A 21,887-nucleotide genomic window follows, 5' to 3' on the forward strand; every position below is an offset into this window, starting at 1 on the left:
AATTCATATTCCTTCTTTCTAATGCCAAGAAAGAAGAGTGTTAAGAACTTCCTCCCAGAAGCCTAGACATTTTAACACATTTTCTATTTCAACTTACAAGGAAACTTTAATCCAGAATCTTTTGATTTCTCTAGTCAAAAATCTCACATTACAAACACAAGGAATGCTATATGTAAGGCCACATCTTAGGAAATTTATAGTTTTTGGTTGAATATTAAAAAATTAGTCTAAGGCTTCTAAGAGTCAAGTTGCTAAAAAAATGAAATAAATACTCCAGTGTTTAAACTGAAGGTTAATGTAAAAAAACAACACACACACAGAGTAAGAACAGAAAAATAGAATGCTTTGCTACAAAAATCCCACTTAATATATTTTAGCACAAAAACATCTAATATGTACAATGGATAAGCGTGCATTTAAGTACATACAACTGCTGGAAACATTTACAGACGGCTATGGGATGCAAATGAACTTAATGAATAAAATTTAAAAGGCAGTTATCTGTAAAACAGTAAGACTCTCAATACTGTATTCTCAATAAAGAATCAGAACATCAACTTCCTCTTAAAAATAACAGGCTGAAGCTTAAAACACAAAACTGAAGCCATCTTATAAAATACAGAAAATGCAATGATCATTCAGGTATGAAAACCAAAATGTTGAGAGCACTCCAACAGAAAGTCTCATAGTAGCATTTCATTGTATAAAACAGTATGTATTTAGGTTATTGGCACATTTAAATACATAAGGGAAAGAGAAAGTCTTTACCCTTCCAACAATTTTCCCCTTTCACTATAAAATGTTATACAACATTCATTAAAATCCCGTGTTTATTTTAAGAACTGACCTTAAACTAGTAAAAAACAAAGCAGTATTCTCCACAGGAGAATTAAATGAAAATAATACCTTAAGCTACAATCCATAAGTTATCTGTGAACTCCAAATTGTAGTTAACTGCTTAAGAATATTCTAGGTAAAGGGGCCATTAAATGGGCTGAACTATGATCAACAGCCACTGCAACTTACTCCAAATCTTGTCTATGAAAACTGACAAAATAAACACTTCCAAATTTACATTGGAATATCCTTTCCAAAACATATATTCTTTAACTATAAGCAGCAAAATCGATTCAAAGTGTTGCTTCAGAAGCAATACCATAAGAGGTGCTGCATCACTCTTTCCTAACTACTGGCTGAAAGGAATGTGACCGCATAGCACTAATAAATGCCTATGGTTTACAGTTAAACTCAAATTTGTTTTCATGTCCACTACAATTATTAGTAAAAAGAAATGAAAAGGTCTCTGAAACTCTCTTTCTCTTTTTTTTTTTTTTTTGGTGTCTATGTAATGATTTATCTCTTTGGATTGTTTTTACATGTTAAAAAAAGAAAGAAAGAAAGAGTTTTCAAATAACATTAGCTCAAAAATGACAGAGGGATAAGAAGACTAAAACAAGACTTGCAATTTTCACCTTTAGTGCTATACAATCGTGTGTTATCAGGTAGAAGATGACCGTAAAAATTAATGGACAAACCAAAAAGGTATTTCCTTCTGACAACACTTAAAAATAATGGACTAGCAGCAAACAATTCTAGGACACTCACATTGTCTGCAACAAAAGTTATGTAATGAAATCAGCCACGTAGGGAGAAGAGTGATATATAGAATGAGCAATTAAAGGGTTCCACTGATAAAATTAAAAAAAAAAATGAAAGAAATGATTTAATTAGTACAAAATTTCCAGTTTCATCTCAAGTTCAAGCGGTTAGATTTTTAGAATTCCATTTTTAAAATGTCAGAAAGTATCTTATTCTCATGGACATTTACTTACCTTTTAAGCTTACTATTAACTAATTTCCCTTGTAATATATTTATGTCCATACTTCTTCACATTAGGGCATTGTGATTAAAATATAAAAAAGCTAAGGAATGACAAAACACCTATACACAAAACAAGAAAACTGATTTTGATTCAATTCTCAAATAATTTTAAAAAGGCAACTGCATTTTCAACAAGACAGAACACTTGAAAAATTTTTCTGAGAGCAAACAGTTCTGATAAACACCAGTGATCCCATGCACAAATACTCTAATCACAAAATGTTTTAAAATAAAACTAGCAATAATAGGAATAACTTGAAACAGCTAATTTTGTAAGAACTAGTGTAATAGTGGAAAAAACGGAAGGGAAGAACTGCAGTGCAAATCTCTGGAGGGTTTCTGTAAGTTGCACATGACATAATATTCAGGGTAACTAAATACTTTTAAGCATTGCCCTAAAATTTGGCTGTATTTTTAAAAAACCAATGTGTATTATCAGATCACTCAAAAGATAATCAGATCAAAAACAAATTAACTTGCCTAGGATTTCAACTCAAATTTCTGAAATAATGATTTGAAATGACCTTCCTATAAAAGTATCTAATCAAGTTGTCACCCTGCCTATGCTAATTTTGTAATTAAGAACACATGCCAGTCAAGTGCTTTTAATGTGGGTCTATATGCAAGGCAGATTTGAAAAAAATCTTTGATTAAGTAACTCTAGCATGAATCAGAAGGTTGCATGAATACACGTAAGATTCCTTGAACTGGTGACAGGGTACACCTATTATCACCCATTACACATACAGGAGATTACAACTCGATATTAGTAAGCATCACGCCCTTCCAAAATCTATAGTAACCAGAAAATAAAACTAATGCCTTCCTTACTCACATTTGTCTGCTGCACGGCTGTATTTACACTGCCTATGGCTTCAAAAATAAACCATAAGCACTATTAATATAAAACAGCAAATAACTGCCGCATCCAATCAGAATTGTCAAAATATTTCTTCAATGCTAGCAGTTTACAATTAAGCGTTTCAGTACATCTGTGTTGTAATTAAGCTGCATCACTGTAGCAAATAACGTATGGGTTTTTACTAAAATGTTAAAACCACAAAATTTTTTTTGACCCCTAACACATTGACTGAATTGCTATGTCTGTGAAATTTTACAAGTTTACATACCATTCAGCAAAATCACAAGCTAACTAGGTAAAAACAGCTAGAAAAGCAGAATATAGAAATATTAAATATCCATGTAATCACCTATTCTAATATCAAAATCAAGGGCAAGAGACACTTAATTAGTATGTTTAATTCACTGAACGCAAGATTAGATTGGTGCATATCCAAAAACGCTATTGCAATGCTTTTTTAAAGGACAGTATAAATGTCATAGTAACATTATCTTTAGATATTGCTGAACACAAGACTTTCCCTGAGGTGTAAACATCAAATAACTTGAACAGCTTTACACATCAGCCCCATTAAACAGTTTATTACAACACTACATCTATTGTAATCAAAGTGGTGCTGTTTACAGACATTATCATATGAACATTTTTAACAAGAACAAACTACTATAAAAACAAGCATTTACTTGACGTTTTTTTCCAATTGCTTGCACATTATAATGGCCAAATGTATATAACCAGTAATAAAGTTGCAAAAGCTATAACTTTTTAAATCACACAGGTTTCCTTCAAATAAAACAGTTAAGCAACATAAAAAATAAAAGTAGAGCTACTGGTTACCATTTATGCAGATATGCTTTATTCAGATCTATTCCTGTTCATTTTATCCATGAATCCTTACAGGTTCAGTTCAATCACAAGAAGCAAACTGCTGGACAAGCGTCATTTTTCCCCCATGAAGACTGTTTTGTCTTGGAAGGTGTTCCTCTTCCTTCAGCTGTAATGTGTCAAAATTTGTGATGTAGATTTTGCTATTCCCCATAATACACAGAAAAACGCTGGCTTAACTATACATACACAAGTCGTGCATCTACTTCACTGTTACGTATTCTAACACAATAAGCATTAACTGAAACAGTAGCTGCCTTTATGGTGGAGAAATGCTCCCAATTTATGTGCTGATTAAAACAGACATTCTGATTTCATTCTTCTTAGTTATTACTGCCTTGTTAATTTAGTGATAAGCAAAAATGAAAATATAGCAGCTGCTGTTTCTGTGATGATGGAAACATTTATAAGTCATTTTCTAAAGTATGCATACTACAAAAATAAATGGAAAAATGTTTGAATGATTTTAATGTAAATATTTTTCATTCACCCACATATCAATTCTAAAGAACTCATTAACAATTAAATGTGAACTGAATATAAAATGCAATTATTTTACAAATTAGTTGTATTATTTGACAGCATACAGGAACTTCTGCAAATGTTATAAATCAAACTGTTTCATGTTACAAAATTTATAAATAAAATTTATATATAGCTCAGTATGCACATTTAAATAAATATGACATCCACGTACAAATCTTTAGACGTAATACAAATTTAAAACATTTACTTTACTTTCACTCTATTCCACCTATATTGAAATAACTAATGTGGTATATAAACTAACCAAAAACAAGCTAAGAAAGAATCTACAATGATAAATTTCATTGAAAACTCACACAAAGAAAAAAAAAAAACAATCAATTTGGTAAACTAAAATTTCAAGAATACAAAAATATGCAAACTTCAGGTAGAGGTTCACAAAAGAAACATTCAATTAACTTGCATGTAAGTGATCACTGAAACACCAGATACTTATAAAATATAAGTTCCAAGAGAGCATTTTAATAAGATGGTGTAGTAAGAAATAAAGGGCACATTATTTAGTGATATTCTTGCCATAAAATTGGAAAGTACTTTGCTTTATAATTAAGAGTAATTAATATTCTGTCACAACTACAAATGTCGTATTTTATGTCCTTTCCTCCCCAACTAGGCTGTAAGCATCTCCAGAGCATCAATACACATATGCACTCACACTGCCTAGCAGTAAAAACCTAAATTTTCCAACTGCAAAACAAAAAACCAAAAAAACCCCAGATGTTTTAATCCTGAACTTTCTCTTTTAAATAGTTTCTATTTCCCTGTATTTTTAAATCAGATACTTAAGCCATTTCTAATGTTACCTTTTGTTGTACTTTTATGCTGATGAAGCTTTAGGTGGAATTATTTCATGGGAAAAAATCTAGAGAGGCAGCTTTCATAGGTTTTATTTTTGTTCTTTGCAATGTATTTTTAAAACTGGTATTAAAGACAGATAAGGAATATGTTCTAACCAGAAAAGATGCTGGGAAATTAATAAATCTTACTGCAAAACGTATGTTATCTCCCTAACCCTTTTGTTGTGATGCGAGAGAGAGAGAGATCTGGTCATTAAAGAGGGAAAAATTAAAGTCACAGTGAACAAAAAATACCCATTCCTTCCAAAAAACATGTGGCATACACTGCAACTTACTCTTATTCATCACTCCACAAAGGAGAATTTTACTTTTTCTGCAGAGAATCCTGTTTGTGAAATTGTAACACACATCTTTTTGCAGGACAAATACACTCATCTTTTGCTTGATTATACTTCATAGATCTTTACTATTAAAATTCTCTCATTTTCACCATACAGACATAAAATCTGGGGGTAGTCTGACAGTTTTTATTTCTCTTTCTAAACACTTTACATATATCCATTTGGAAATACAAATTTTACAATCTCAAACGGAAGCAAATTTGAAGGCGATACAACCCATTTCCAATAATCCAATCCCATAGGATACTCTCAAATTTCTAGTTAGACATCTACATAAACAAAGATATCAAAAAAGCTTAAAAGTGACAAATACATTCAATGCTCATGTTTTCAGAATACCATTTAGTCAAATATGTTAATGTCAAAGTCACACAGTTGTTTCAGCTATCAATTATAAAAGGAAGATCTATGTAGACACCTGTTAAAAAACTAAGACAAATGTAATCTATAGCTTTTCAATGAAGTCTCTAAAGTAAGCACTAAGTAAAATTTCAATACAGAGAAGCACCTGTATTTTGAGATAATGTAAGATCAAGCCAATACTAACAGCTCAAATTATGAGCATTTCTGTTAGAAACTTATCTAAGTAAAATTAGTTAGCATCAGTATTTCTGTGCTCATGGCCAATTCACCTTTCTAGTAAGATTCAAGTATATATCTGATATGGCTCTTTCATAGGCTTTCACATTAATAATCAATTAAAAGAAGTGAATATTGAATTGAAAAAAATTCCAATATACTTTTAGAGATGTGCTTCTATTAACTCAGTGAAACAAAATTCACTTTTCTCTTTTCTGAAAATTTCTCCTTAATGAGAGGAATGGGGATTGAGTGGGCAAAAGAAATAGAAGATTCTGAATATAAGTCAACTCTTATAAATCAAAATTCCTTCTTGCGGTGGCTAAAACATATTACATGAAAATTCTGTTTGTTGTAGATATTTACAAAACTTCCCTTACTACCACAACATGTGGTAAATTTCCTTCTCTCTACCTGTGGACACAGTACTTACCTTACCTCAGTTTAACTAAAGTCTTTCATTATACTATAAAACAGATGCAAGATTGTTGCTCTAGGGCAGTTCACTATAGAAATAAACCTCACCACAGTCAAGAAAAACTCATCTTTGTCCCCCAAATTTCACAAAATGGACATTTCAAAATAAGCTATTTTTGTGATTTAGAATTTCCTGTGAGGATTAGAACACCCTACCACAGAAGGCAAATTAGTAAATATGCATAGCATATATGGCACACTTACCCTTTTCGGTTATTAGGTTTTCTTTAAAACAAGGCTAACTAAATATTCATTCAAAACATTACTTATTCAAAGTGATCTAATTTACAAACTAAAACAATGGTAATAAATTTCACACTGAGATGAAGGTGAGAGCAAGGTGACTCACACTGGCACTGAATTTTCTTTTAACAGGGAACATTAATCATTTGTAAACAAAACCCATTCTTAAACCACAGTGAGCAAAAAACACACTATACATCATTCAAGGGATTACTTCCTACCTTCCTGTCTCTTCATTTAAGATAGCTGTGTAGTAAGGTTTTACAAATATTAAAAGCAAGAAAACCTGGAGCAAAAGAAGTGAAAACTAGCATATCCAGATGAAGCACAGCAGTTAGGACATATGGGAGAACACAAACACAAGGCTGGATAATATTAGGCAGATCTCAGATGACCTAAGAGTTGCAGAAATAATTTTTAAGTGTCATTACCACCAGTATCATTCATTGGATAGTTAAGAGAACTTAATTTTCACATTGGCCTCAAAGAAACGTTAAGTCTTAAGGAGCTGAAACACCTTAGCATATAAAAAAACCTTTGTATTTTTTTGGCTTTTTTTGTTTTTCCTAAATTAATAAATTAATTAATGAAAACTATAAACTAAGTAAAGAATGCAAACCACTAAGTAAAGAATTGCAAATCTTGTGCAATAACAACACAACCTGAGATTATGGTATCTATGATTAAGTCTTACAACGAAGTGTAGTTACTTAATCCATTTTCCACACAAGATGCTTAAAATTTTATCAAAGAAATGGACAATGATTTGAAAATATGCAAAACCTCATTTCAGGGAGAGAAAAATAAAGAGCATGAATAAAGAGTATATTAAAAAATAATTTGGATTCACTATTTTTGTACACAAAAAAAACCCTGAATCATTAACAGAAATTTGCTGTGTGGCATCGTTCCAAACAATAAGAGGAATGCAATCTAAAAGAAAATAACTGTGAAAATAAAATTATTTCTGTAAAAAATGTACAATTTTAAAACACTGAACTACTTTTGTTTTGCTCAGAGTGGTCTGAGAATAGAGGCAGAAATTACAGAATATGAAATACAAGGTATTTACATATTGAAAATTTACAATACTGATATTCCCATTAAAATATTACCTATTTGAACTTGATACTGAATGCTTTTAGAAAAATTAATACATATTTTAAATGAGAGAATGCAATTAACATTACCAAACAGTTCAAACACAAAAAAAATTAAGATGGGACAGACATTAACAGCTTGCCAACATCATTAAGTTTCCAGTTAAATTAAGAACTTGCCCTTTTAGCCATTCATCATTAAATTACATTATTGTTTTATTTATATACACGCTTACTGACATTCAAGTTAGCTTCCAAGTTACTTGTACTCCATTTAGTCCATTTAAGATTTACATGAAAGCTCAAAAGGACTCATATTTAAAAACTTCTAAAAAGGTCAACAGACCCTATTATGATAATAATTAAATGTGCAGATAGGTTTCTTTGTTTGTTTAAAAGTTTTCATTTGAAAATATTTAATCCTACTCCCCAACCCTGTAAATTCACATCTACATCCGCAATAAATATTGTTTGGTATAGCAAAGGTACAATATTCCAGGATAACAGAATTTTTTGCCCTAGAAATGCTTATGTAAAATTTTGCTTGGATGAAGGCACATAACAATATTACAACTCAATTTTGATTAATGTACAAACAAAACATGGGAATTTTGATATGGTACACATCAGTGATTAAGAAAAAATGTCAACCATAGTCTTCAAGTTAGGAATTCATAGTTAATGTCTGAATGTAATGAAACTCAAGCCATGATATAGTTAGGTGTACCCATTACTGGAATGTAATGTTAGTTAATTCAAAGTATTAAAATTAACAGTGGACTTTTCAAGGAGTTTACCTGGCTGACTATGCTAGTTTAACTGAAACTAGGAAGAAAAATCATTAACTTTGGGTATAATCTGGTTCAGAAGCTCCTTGATGGGCACATCCAATCTTGGAGATGATTAAAAATGTATGGAAGTTTCATTATCATGCCCTCAATAATTAGAAGCTTGCTGTTAACTGGCAAAGTCTAAATAAAGATATAACTCATAGAACCTGTACCTTACTATAAATGAAATGAAATGGCTGATACAGCTAAGCATTTCAAATAATAAGTTGGCTAAAATTCACCTTAAGCAACTGATGGAGGATTTTTTCCTAAAATGGGATTAAGATCTATTCAACCCAAAGGAGGAAAAACTACATCTTTAAAATTTAGTGTTTAGATTTACATGACAGAATATTTAATTAATCCTTATATCCAAAAGCAATATTAATTTCAATAAGCTCAGTTTTAAAGTGAGAGATATTTTGTTGCTTCATACTAAATGTTTTGGGATTTATATTAAGTTCTATAATACAATACATGGAAAACTATTTTAAAATTCAAGTTTTGATAAATATTTAAGATGAATGTTCAAAATGCTAGGGAAGTATTAAAGATGGCCTTTCACTTCAAATAGCCCATAGAACTGTGAATAATGTATAGCTAATGTACCATAAAAATGACTTACATGTTTATTTTATAAACAGTATTATTCAAAAAGAATCTCATTTGCTAAGATGTATCTCTTACAGTTAAAGAAACTGCTATTCTGCCACAAAATTACATACACTTGATATTGATAGTCTTTGCTTTTGCCCAGAACAACTTAAATACTAACAATTACCATGACTAAATTTTCAGGGTTTCCAATGATTATGGAAAATAATTATGTAAAGAGTAGTTACCTGTAAGGAATTTGTTTAAGCCTAATTTAATTTGGATATACCACCAACATATAAAGAAAAATTATTTGTTTACAGAATATCCTTTGTCACATGCACACGCCTCACAGTGCCCTCCCCCTACTTTTCACATGAATAAATGCTGTTCACAAATATAAAAATAAAAACACGTGAAAATGAAGTATAAACAGACAACTTCCCGCTTTATGAAAAATGTACACAAGAAATAGTTTTAAAATACAGAAAAAAAGACACATGATTATGGTTTATGAATGAAACATCAAAGAAAATTATTTCAAGGTTATTCTAACCTGGGATGCATGATTTGATACAACTTAAAATTCTTAGATATGGAGTACCCTGAATCCATTTTAATTAAGTTTCATATCTTCTTTGCAAATTAAAGGATATGTTTTCTTTTATTTTAAAACAAAAACCAGATGTCAGGAAAAGTGTCTTTTCTAAAGAGTATTTTTTTAAGTACAAAAGCTCTTTCAATGCTGAGAAACCATCCTCTTGTATTATAAGCTATTATAGTGTTAGATTGCCTTTAAAAAATTTTAGGGAATCAGTTCAAGGAGGGAAACTAAATTTACTTTTACAAGTCCAAGCACTGTGTGTGTGTGTGTGTGTGTGTGTGTGTGTGAATTAACTTCCTGTATTTTGTATTTCAAATCACATGCAAACTATCTATATAATTAAGACAATTCCAATTTTCAGATTTTAGAAGTCGACATGAGTCCTCTTGATTGTTTTCTTGTTTTCTTAAGACCATCAACAATCTTAAAGTTTTAACTCAGCAATACAATTCAAGGATAAAAGGTCAAATTTTTTTCTTTACCTGTCATTACTCACCTGTCATTTGTCTCAGATGTTTCCAGAAGATTAAATTCAGAACAAGTAGTTGGACCACTTAAAATGTAGGTATATACTGTATAAACAATAGCCTTGGAGTTATAATTACTGTGAATAACATATATGCTAAATATAACAGGAACAAGGAATACCCACCTTCTTCTAACGATGACGATACTCGCGCTCTCGGTCCCGTTCTCGGTCCCGATCTCGGTCCCGGTCCCGATGTCTCTCTCGTTCTCTGCTTCTCTCTCTATAATAATCATCATGACGATCTCTACTACGGGATTTATGACGCCGACTCTTTTCTCGTGATCTACTATGGTCCCTCTCTCTTGATCGTTCACGTCTTCTAAAAGAAATTACTGGATTAATGCTCTCTGTAAATGAATAGCAGTGGTTAAAAGTACCCAAGGCAAAAAATTCTTCACAAACCTAGTTTAGACTTAGGATATCCTGAACTACCAATAATGATTTACCAACTACTCACCAATAAGCCTGAACTAGAAATTCCATTTTTAAAAATATTCACCCTCAAACTAAGAACCAGACACACAGGGGCAATACATCTTATCATCTGTAACATGTAATCGCCTAAAACAGACACGTAATAACTGAACGAAAAACAGAAAGGTAAAGGAGAAAAAATTTCAAAGAACATGTTGTTTCAAACTAAAGATTGTACAGAAGGTAGTTTCTTAGACATAAAAGTCATGAAATTATGAAACTCATCAAGAGGTGACCTAAACCTATCAATTTTACAATTGATAAACATATCAATTTTACATTTATAACTATCCCAAATATGATTGTTCATGAGTCCCACTCCACTAAGAAACTTTCTTATATATGTTTGCTGCAGGGGGTGTGTGGTGGGGACCTAGGAGGCATGGTGGGAAGCAGAGTTCAAAACTTAGCACTTATGACCACTAGAAAACACTGGGATATAATTCACATTGTTACTCAATAAAAAGAATTATTTCATGGACTGCCTTTAAAAATAAAACAAGGGCACCTGGGTGGCTCAGTCAGTTAAGTGTCTGCCTTTGGCTCAGGTCATGATCCCAGGGTCCTGGGATCAAGTCCCACATCGAGCTACCGCTCAGCAGGGAATCTGCTTCTCTCTCCCTGCCTCTTCCTCTGCTTGTGCACATGCTCTCTGACAAATAAATAAAATCTTTAAAAACAAAACAAAACAAAAACCCCAAACCAAACAAAAACAAAAACCAGGTAACTTAACTGAAGTATATTGCTTAAAATACTTTTAGAAATTCTTCTAAATTTTTCACAATTCTGGACTTTAAGCTCTATTACAAAGCTATAATCATCAAAACAGTATGGTACTGACACAAAAACAGACACAAAGATCAGTGGAACAGAATACAAAACTCAGAAATGGACCCTCAACTCTATGACCAACTAATACTTGACATAGCAGGAAAGAATATCCAGTGGAAAAAAGACAGTCTCTTCAACAAATGGTGTTGGGAAAACTGGACAGCCACATGCACAAGAATGAAACAGCGACATGCATGAAAGCATGACAGAGAGGCAGAGAGAGAGGGAGAAGCAGACACCCTGCTAAGCAGGAAGCCCAATGCAGGACTCAGTCCCAACACCCAGAGATCATGACCTGAGCTTAAGGCAGCTGCTTAACCAACCGAGCCACGCAGCACCCCTGAAACTGGACCATTTCCTTACACCATACACAAAAACAGACTCAAAATGGATTAAAGACCTAAATGTGAGAGAGGTATCCATCAAAATCCTAGAGGAGAACACAGGCAGCCACCTCTTCGACCCTGACTGCAGCAACTTCTTCCTAGACACATCTCCAAAGGTAAGGGAAACAAAGGCAAAAATGAACTATTGGGGCTTCATCAAAATAAAAAGTTTTTGCACAGCAAAGGAAACAGCTGACAAAACCAAAAGACAACCGACAGAATGGGAGAAAATATTTGCAAATGTCTTATCATATAAAGGGCTAATATCCAAAAATCTATAAAGACCTTATCAAACTTAATACCCAAAGAATAATCCAATCAAGAAATTGGCAGAAGACATGAACATTTCCCCAAAGAAGACATCAAAATGGCCAAGAGACACATGAAAAAGTACTCAACATCCCTTGGCATCAGGGAAATACAAATCAAAACCACAATGAGATACCACCTCACACCGGTTAGAATGGCTAAAATTAACAAGTCAGGAAAACAACAGATGTTGGCAAGGATGTAGAGAAAGGAACCTTCCTACACTGTTGGTGGGAATGCTAGCTGGTGCAGCCACTCTAGAAAACAGTATGGAGGTTCCCCAAAAAGTTGAAAATAGAGCTACCCTATGACCTGGCAATTGCACTACTGGGAATTTATCCCAAAATACAAATGTAGGGATCTGAAGGGGCACCTGCACCCCAATGTTTATAGCAGCAATGTCCACAATAGCTAAACTATGGAAAGAGCCCAGATGTCCATCGACATGGGTGGATGACTGGGTAAAGGGGTGTGTGTGTGTGTGTGTGTGTGTGTAATGGAGTATTACACAGCCATCAAAAAATGAGATCTTGCCATTGCAATGATCTGGATGGAACTAGAGGGTCTTATGCTAAGCGAAATAATTCAGTAAGAGAAAGACAACTATCATATAATCTCACTGATATGTGGAATTTAAGAAACAAGGCAGAGGATCATAAGGAAAAAGAGGGAAAAAATGAAATAAGACAAAGCCAGAGAGACAGACAACCATAAGACTTTTAATCATAGGAAACAAGCTGAGGGTTGCTGGAGGGGAAAGAGGTGGAGGGATAGGGTAACTAGGTGATGGATATTAAGGAGAGCATGTGATGTAATGAGCACAGGATAGTATATAAGACTGATAAATCACAGGCCTGTACCTCTGAAACCAATAATACATTATACATTAATTAATTGAATTTAAATTAAAAAAATGTAAAAAAGAAAGAAAGAAATCCTGCTAAATCCTAAAATTCACAATACGGAAATAACAACTGCCTGTAAGCTGAAATACCTAGAAATTCTTACTTAGTAGGGCTTAAAAAATTTAAAAGACTATATAAGGTATGGTCTTCAGCTATGACAGATTTGTTCAGATACAAAAATCCTTACTTACATTGGGTCAGAAAGGTACTAATTAGGAAGCTGAGGACCATGACAAAGCCAGGGTCCCTTCCCTTAACTTAATGAAGATTCTAACACAGATAAAGTATACTGAAGACAGATCTATGAATATCATGTACATTAAAGATCTAGCTTTCAAAATATGTAAAATTTCAAAGTTTGCTATAATACTAAAAAAAGGAACTACTTAATTAGAAAACTAAGAATAGGCCTAGGCATTAACTTCCTCGTTCAAAGAAATATTTATTTAGCACCTATTCTATACCAAACACTGTTTAGTCATTAGAAATACTGCCTTGAACAGGACAGGTAAGGCCCCTTCCATCTTCCAACATGTATGTGTTCTAATGAAAAGAAATGTACAATAACAATAAAGAACAGGGGCAGCTGGGTGGCTCAGTCAATTAAGGGTCCAACTCTTGGTTTTGGCGCAGGTTGTGATCTCAGGGTTATTAGAATGAGCCCTGTGTCAGGCTCTGTGCTCAACACAGAGCCCACTTGGGATTTTTTCCCTCTTCCTCTCCTTTCCCCTCAAACAAACAAATAAATAAATGAATAAAAAAAAAATCTTTTTAAAAAAAGACTATGCAGTTAAGTACTGTGACTATGGTAAATATTATGAAAGAAATAAAAAGAACAACATGACATAATAACCTGGGAGAAGACTTCTTCTAGAAGTTAGATTGCATTAAAGCATGAAGAATAAGAAGTGAGCTATGGGAAGAGCCAGGAAAAAGGGTTCCCAGCAGAAGGAATATCAGGTATAAAAACAGTGAGGTGATTAAGTATTAATGGATCAAGAGGAAGAGAAGAGAGACCACCACCGTGACTGGAGAATAGTGGGCAAGGGGTGAGGTACACAATGAGGCTGAAAAGACAGGCAGGTTATCACACAGTGCCTCAATGTTTAGAGTCTTATTCTAAGAATAACCGGAAACCTTTGAAGGGTTTTAAAAACAAGCAAACACCTGACATTTGATTCAATGTTAAGAAAAGAAGAAAAAAAAATCAATACAGCTGTTGCACAAACAGTAATAAGTAAAATCAAAGTCTTATGTTAAAGTCCCAAACACAGTATTTTTTTGTTTGTAAAATAACAGTTTTAAATAGACATGACATGAGACAGGAAAGTTTTACCTTGATCCAGAACCATAAGACTTGGATTCAATTCCATGAAGGCAATCTTGCAAAGAGCTAATAAGAACTTTGCAACGATCATCAGCAGATACTTTGGATTGTTTAATTAAAGAAATTGCAGTTACCAATGTCTCAATAGCACTCCCATAATCACCTAAGAAGGAATGGAGAGACTGAAATCAAAGAAATTGTTTCCAAAATACCACCTAACCATTTGGGGTAAGAGGAATAAACCATTTTATAAAAGAACAAAATAACTGCAGAAGATGTCTTAATTTTTTAGTATTTCATCATTTTTAAAAACGTTTTATTTGTATGAAATTAGCACAATTTGTTATTATTATTCTTGTGTAAAGCAGGTTATTAATTTGTAAATATGAGAGTCAAACTTAAGCCATTAAATGTAAAGACTAAAATTTAAATCTATACCTAGAAATTTAAAATTATGGATTATTTCCACATAGCTTCCTTCAATGTCTTCTAAATAAACAGATATGATTTGGGAATATGAATATAAATACTAAATGCAAATAACCAATCTTCAAGATTGTACATAGTTTTAGGCCATTCCTAATAACATAAATAGGAAATATTAATACAGAAATATACAAACCAGCACTGGCATCAGACACAGCTCTTGAAATAGCACTGCTTGAGATTGCCCTATTTCTATTCATGATTTCTTCAAACTCAGCTTCACTCAATGGCGTTCTTGCAGTATCCATTTCCCTGTAAAATAAATATAAACCTTAAATTGCACTCAACAAATTTTCCAAGTTAGTCATAACAGTATAAAACAATTCATACTAGTTGCTTTTGACAAATGCCTCAGAGCTAGCAGTTATTTTTCCAGAGTGAAGCATACTATTTACCCTACAAAGAGAGTAAGTCTAAGCAAAATTCTCTTACTCCACTATCTTTCAGCTGAAATAAAGTAGCAACTTAGAAACTTTGCCTTTTGGAGGCCAGAGATAATGTATTTACACATCTACAATATAATATTTTTCAGAGTCATACAAAAAGAAGACACAAGAAATTATTCTGATGAATACATATAACATAAAATAGTTATATATTATTATATCTTCTATTTATCTATATTTTTAAATGTTGGCAACAAAAAATACAGGCCTACATAATTAAGGAGCTTGGTTACATTTATGTTTGGATTCTCTAGGCACAGGGCCCAACTTACAACAGAAGGGTAACAAATGTCTGATTAATGAATAGAAATTCAGATGAGGACAAGATCTTAGATCATCTTATTTACCACTGAATCCCTGGAGGAGTATCGGGCAAATAAAAGATAGTAAGTATAAACTGTTGAAAAAAATGGATTAAGTGCCAAAATTTTCTACAGCTACTTGACAACTTTAAAAACTGTACATGTAAATTATGTGTTGACTATATTTCAATAAAAAAAGAAAAAACTGTACATGTACAGTACAGGAAAAGGAAAGTCTTGCCATCTGAGTTACCATTACGAGGTTGGACATTGAGTTGAGGGACACTGTAGCAGTTCATTCCAATGAAATGAGAAAACAGTTAATCTAACTTTTTGCATGCTTTTAAAATTACTGTTATTCCCCAAACTTTATAAATATCCTGAGCAAATTACAAGTTGTTCAAAATATAGGTGTAATTTCAACTAAATGCCGCGACTTGTGCCAATTCTATCCCTCTTAAAAAAAAAATCCCATGTTAAAATAATGAGTTTTCTCTAATTTTCGATAAAATTAGTCATTAATAACTATCCCCACCATTCTTGAAAACCTAATACTGCAGAAATTGTTATGTTAGGAAAAGGATATGAAACTCAAATTTTAAACAGTCAAACCAAGTCATGTAACCCACCCTTATATTCTAAAGGTAAACATTTAATATGAAGTCACTCACTGGAATTAAAGTGAACAGAAGTTATAGACTAGTTCAATAGTTCTAACAGTTCTCTAAAGAAAACAGCATTTTTAATAAAAGATTTATTTATCTGAGAGAGATAGAGCGAGCACAAGTCGGGTGGGGGGTGGGTCAGACAGAGAGGGAGAAGCAGACTCCCCACTGAGCAGAGAGCTCAACTTCAGACTCGAACCCAAAACCCTGAGATCATGACCTGAGCCAAAGGCAGACACCTAACCAACTGAGCCACCCAGGTGCCCCAAAACGGCATTTTTGACAGTCAAATAGATGGAACCTCTACAAACAGATAACAGTCAATGAGTTTTGCTTACAACATCAAAGTTATTGCCATGTGTCTGTGTAACTGCATGGAATTAGGCAGAACCTCAAATCCATTCCTTCAGGATGTTATCAGACAAAATGAAATACAAAGTAGTTTAACAGTGATAGTTTAAAAATATAATCTCAGAAGAAATTGAAGAGGCAAATTAGAGAGAGTAGAAACCTAGCTCTCTAAATTATGTTTTGAGTATGGAGAGTTTTTAAATGACTTTCAAAGGGGGCTAAGAAATCACTTACTTCAATAGTGATCTCTACCCAGTTCTTTTCCAAGCATCACCATTAATTATTTTAATTTCCATAAAAACTGTGTTTTACAAGCCCCTTTGTCTACCCAAATATACCTGTAAATCACTGAATGTTCCCATTTTAATTAAAAGTTGGTAATTTGCTATGCAGGACTCCTGTTCAGCATGAGCTAATCAATAGTACTTATATAATAAACTGATCTAATTCCTAAAATGAAGAAACTTTAGTGCTCTGTGTAGTATCCCCAAAGGTAAACTGAGATTCATTTTACAATCTTATAAGTAGCTTAAAGATCCCATTTACTCACTTAAATTATCTTTATTAACCTCTTTTAACTTAAAAAATAATGAAAATGAATCCCCAGGATTTCGTGACTTGCTCTAAATCATGCAGCTTTATTAAGTGGCAGAGGTGGATTACTCCCAAAGCTGTTTTGTATGTCTTTCACCATATGATATTGCCTCTTCTAATGAGAGAAAACAATACAAAAAATTAAATATCTGGGGGGAAAGCCCATAATTTAAAAAAAAAACAAAACAAAAAACCTTAGTGATGAGAGCGTGGAGTATCTTTTACCAAACAAATACACCAAGTCTACTGTCATAGATACATATAACTTACCTTCCAGGAGGCCCATAGTCACCCCTATCATATGGTGGGGGTCGACCATATGGATCTGTTGGTGGTGGACCCCGGCTATCTGATGTAGGCATGCCGCTGTTAGTCGGTGGAGGAAAGAAAGCCGGGTTCACATGTGGAGCTGGTGGTGGGGCACCTGGAGGTGGTCCAGGAAGATGCGGAGGAGGAGCAAGTGTAAGGGGTGGCCCAAGAGGGCCAGGTGGGCGAGGTGGAAAAGGGCCTGGTGGTGGAGGTGGTCCCTGCTGTGGAGGTGGTGGACCAGGAGGGGGGCCGTAGCCTGGAACTGGAGGTGGAGGGCCAGGAGGAAGCGGACCCAATGGAGGCTGCCCAAAAGGTTGTCCAGGAAAAAGAACTGGTGGTGGAGGGCGATCTCCTCGATTAGGAGGCCCAGCTAAAGGAGGCGGCAGAACCTGACCAGGAGGTGGAGGACCCGGTGGACCAGGTGGGCCTGGAGGACCTAAGGGTGGACGTGGTGGAGTCTGTCCAGCTATAGAATAGAGGAGAGAGGAGAGAGAGAGAGAGAAACACTTCAATAAGGTATTGTAACCTTTATGTCAAGAATATACTTTTAAAGCACAACTCATAGACCAAGATTCTTTCTCTTTAAATGAAACCCATATGGTAAATGCTACACTAACAACTACAGAAGTGTGGTATATCTTTACAAATTTAACTAGTTCAATTTATGCTTAAGAAAAATCATTGAAACAAAAAACGTTAATAAAGAAGATTACAATGTTTAGAGATAGTTTTCATCTTTCAGCGTACACACATTTCTTACAGTGAAATCACCCACCTTATATTCTACTCTGATGCCAAGCTAGAAAGTGAAACAAGGAAAAATGGTCTTGAAAGGATTTTTTAAGAGGTAAGAAAATAAGACGGATGTAAATATTCTATATATAAGTCAAGCAAGTTTGGAGAAAAATAAAGACCTTTTAGGCCAAAAATGGGTATTTCCTCTATGCTGTGCCCCATATGCCATGGAATCCTAGTTTCCAGGAACAAAGGCCGAGTTCCTTTAACAAGATGCTTGATCAAATTTCCTGGATTCCAAAAATAGCATAACAAGGAGAGTAAGTCACATTAATAATGCATTACTTGAAAAAGAGAGAAAAGGAAAAGAGGTATTAAGGTAGACACATTTTATCCATGGTAATTTAAGAAAAATTTTACCTGGAAAAGGTGGGGGTGGCCCTCCTGGTCCTGCTGGTCCAGGAAATCTGTCCCCACCGGGAACAGCCCCTGGAAAACGGCCCCGTCCTCTACCACCTTGTGGAAATGCTGCACGTGAACTGCCTCCTGGAGGACCAGCTTTACCTTCCCCAGACATTTGTCCTGATTGTGTAGCTGCAAATATCCAAATACTCATAAATAGCATTTATTAAAATAGTCCTCTGTAATGTAACCACTGCTATTAGAAACAACTCTATTTCAAAGTTCATGTATGCTATAGGCTAACTTGCAGATGTCTTGGGCCTGTCCACACTACATGAGGAAATACTGGTTAGAAAACATTCACATCGAGTTAAGTTCTTTTGAAGTCTCAAAGTATCCAGACTTAAATGTGTTTCCAATAAGTAAATAAGAGTTAATTTCAAAATACCAGTAGTCTACAGCAGCCAAGACTAAAATTCTTCCAATAGAAATCTGAATTTCAGTAAGCACAGAATATTTAATTTTTTATCCTATTCTTCAGTTAAGTCTTAAGTGCTAAGACATTAAAAGAAAAACAACCACTTGAATTTCTGTTAACTGCATGATCATCCACTATATCTCTTTACGTGATAGCATTCATTAAGTGTGTAAAGCAAATCTTTCCTGTATTCACTTTACCAAGTGGGGGAAGGTCTTGGCGCCAAGCAGAAAATCAACAAGTATTTTCTGGTTACCAGTGGTTTATCCCCCACCACAACACACATCCACATAACTTCCCTTCAATCTAAGGATTAGAATGTAGTTTCTTTCTCTAGGATGGGAATGACAGGACAAGAATGGAAGGGCTACAGAACCTGCACACTGTTGTAGAATACTGGGTCTGAGACATGTAGAGTTTTCAGTACACAGGACCATAGTCATACACCAGACTTAAAACCAAAGGATGGACTTTCTAAAATGGATTCTCCAATGAACTAAGTATTAAGATGACTTCTCTAGTGTAATATCTAACAAATACTAGCAACATTGGTTAAAATGCACATCTTTGAATAAAGGCCTCTGAGGGATTGCTTACTTTTCCTGGACTGCATTTCAAATTGACTCAGGAACTGTTTATTGCATGGAGTTACAACAGGATTCTGACCATGAAGTTCTCTTTTAGGCAACAGATCCATTAACTTTTTTGAGGATGCTTCAGATCCAACACCAACAAGGGCAAACCTAAAAGATGTTTAAAGGAGTGAGGGTAGGTGAGGAGAGATTAACAGAACTACTGTTAAGGAAATGATGTGCATTTACCTTTATCTAAGAAAAATGAAAATATTTCTTAAATTAAGAATATGCAAGCTCACACTTGCATCTTTAACTTTTTCAAAATAATTACATACCGTATACCTCACTCATTTAAAGTGTACAATCCAGTGGGGTTTTTTTTTTTCCCGTATATTCAGAGTTTTACAACCACTACCACAAGCAATTTTAGAGCGTTTTCAACATCTCAAAATCAAACTCCATACTCATTAGCTGTCACTCCATTTCCTTCCATCCCCCAACCCTAGGAAACCACTAATTCACTTTGTGTCTCTATGAATTTGCCTATTCTGGACATTTCATATATATGAAATTATACAACATGTGGTCCTTTATGATTAGCTTCTTTCTCTTAGCATAATGTCTTCAAGGTTTATGCATGCTATAGCATGGATCATTACTTAATGTCTTTTTATAGCTGAGGAGTATTTCAAATGGATATAGCACATTTTAAAAAAAATCCCATCAGTTGATAGACATTTGAGTTGTTTCCATTTCTGGGTTATTATGAATAATTATGAATAATATATTATGAATAATGCCACTGTGAAAAGGCGCCCAACATCACTAACTATCAGGACAATGTAAATCAAAACCACAATGAGATGCCGTTTCATATCCACTATAATCAAAAAGATAAAAACTGTTGATGAGGATGTGGAGAAATTAAAAATTTCATACACTACTGACAGGCATGTAAAATGGTATGGTTACTTTGATAAATCATGTGGCAATTCCTTCAAAGGTTAAATACAGAGTTAACATATAGTCCAATAATTCCACTATTGAGTATATAAATACACACACACCTAACAGAACTGAGTATGTGTTCATACAAAACTGGTACAAGAATATTCATAGGGGCATTACTGACAATAGCAAAAGTGGAAACAACCCTAATGTCTATCAAATGATGGATGGAATAAAGATGTAGAATATCCGTATGGTATTTAGCCATAAAAAGAATACTGATATATTCTACAACATGGCTGAATCTTGAAAACATTATGCTAAGTAAAAGAAGTCAGTCACAAAGGACCACATACTACATGATTCTATTTATATAAAATGTTCAGAATAAGCAAAACCATAGACATAAACTGTTAATGGGTACAGGATTTCTTCTGGGGATGATGAAATGTTCTGGAATTAGACAGTGATAATAAATATACTAAAAACCATCAGACTGAACATTTTTATTTATTTATTTATGTATTAAAAGATTTTTATTTATTGGTCATAGAGAGGGAGAGAGTGTGTGCACATACAAGCAGGGGGAGCAGCAGGCAGAGGGAGAAGCAGGATCCCCACTGAGCAAGCAGCCCCATGTAGGACTCAATCCTAGGACCCTGGGATCATGACCTGAGCTGAAGGCAGACACTAAACTGAGCCAACAAGGCATCCCAGACTGAACATTTTTAAAAGGTAAATTTTATGGATGTGAATTATATCTCAATTAAGAAAAATAAATTTAAAAAAGAATTATATCGCAATTAAAATAAATTTTTTTAAAAATTTAAAAAGAAAAAAGAGAAAGAAAGAAGAAAAAAATGAGAAAAAAACCCCCAAATGACTACCAAGTTCATACAGTTATAGGACATTCTAAATTATTCTCAGAGGGGCTCTTAGGAGCTCTTCCTAATGTTCAAAATGGCCCTTTAACTAGATCCCTTATTCTGGTCCACAAATTCTGCTGTGTGACTCAAGATTATCTTGGGTCACAAC

General features: G+C 33.9%; 1 protein-coding gene across 4 annotated transcripts in view; it reads right to left on the minus strand.

The window, feature by feature from the left end:
- Window positions 1-210: 210 nt before the first annotated feature.
- CPSF6 (cleavage and polyadenylation specific factor 6) overlaps window positions 211-21,887 on the minus strand; it is a 33,046-nt gene continuing 11,369 nt past the window's right edge. Inside the window, exons 4-11 of one of the 4 annotated variants that reach the window (XM_046011208.1) lie at window positions 19,927-20,072; window positions 18,870-19,043; window positions 18,629-18,739; window positions 17,676-18,180; window positions 15,184-15,299; window positions 14,571-14,724; window positions 10,453-10,645; window positions 211-3,738 (exon numbers count right to left, since the gene is read on the minus strand). In XM_046011208.1, the coding sequence (XP_045867164.1) occupies window positions 10,459-10,645; window positions 14,571-14,724; window positions 15,184-15,299; window positions 17,676-18,180; window positions 18,629-18,739; window positions 18,870-19,043; window positions 19,927-20,072 (1,393 nt within the window). In that variant the 3' untranslated portion in view covers window positions 211-3,738; window positions 10,453-10,458. Of the gene's footprint in view, window positions 3,739-10,452; window positions 10,649-14,570; window positions 14,725-15,183; window positions 15,300-17,675; window positions 18,181-18,628; window positions 18,740-18,869; window positions 19,044-19,926; window positions 20,073-21,887 lie in introns of all 4 variants that reach the window. The other 3 variants (XM_046011207.1, XM_046011210.1, XM_046011209.1) reach the window with 3 other exon arrangements.

The sequence above is a fragment of the Meles meles genome, chromosome 7 (assembly GCF_922984935.1).
Source record: "Meles meles chromosome 7, mMelMel3.1 paternal haplotype, whole genome shotgun sequence".
Taxonomy (NCBI): domain Eukaryota; kingdom Metazoa; phylum Chordata; class Mammalia; order Carnivora; family Mustelidae; genus Meles; species Meles meles.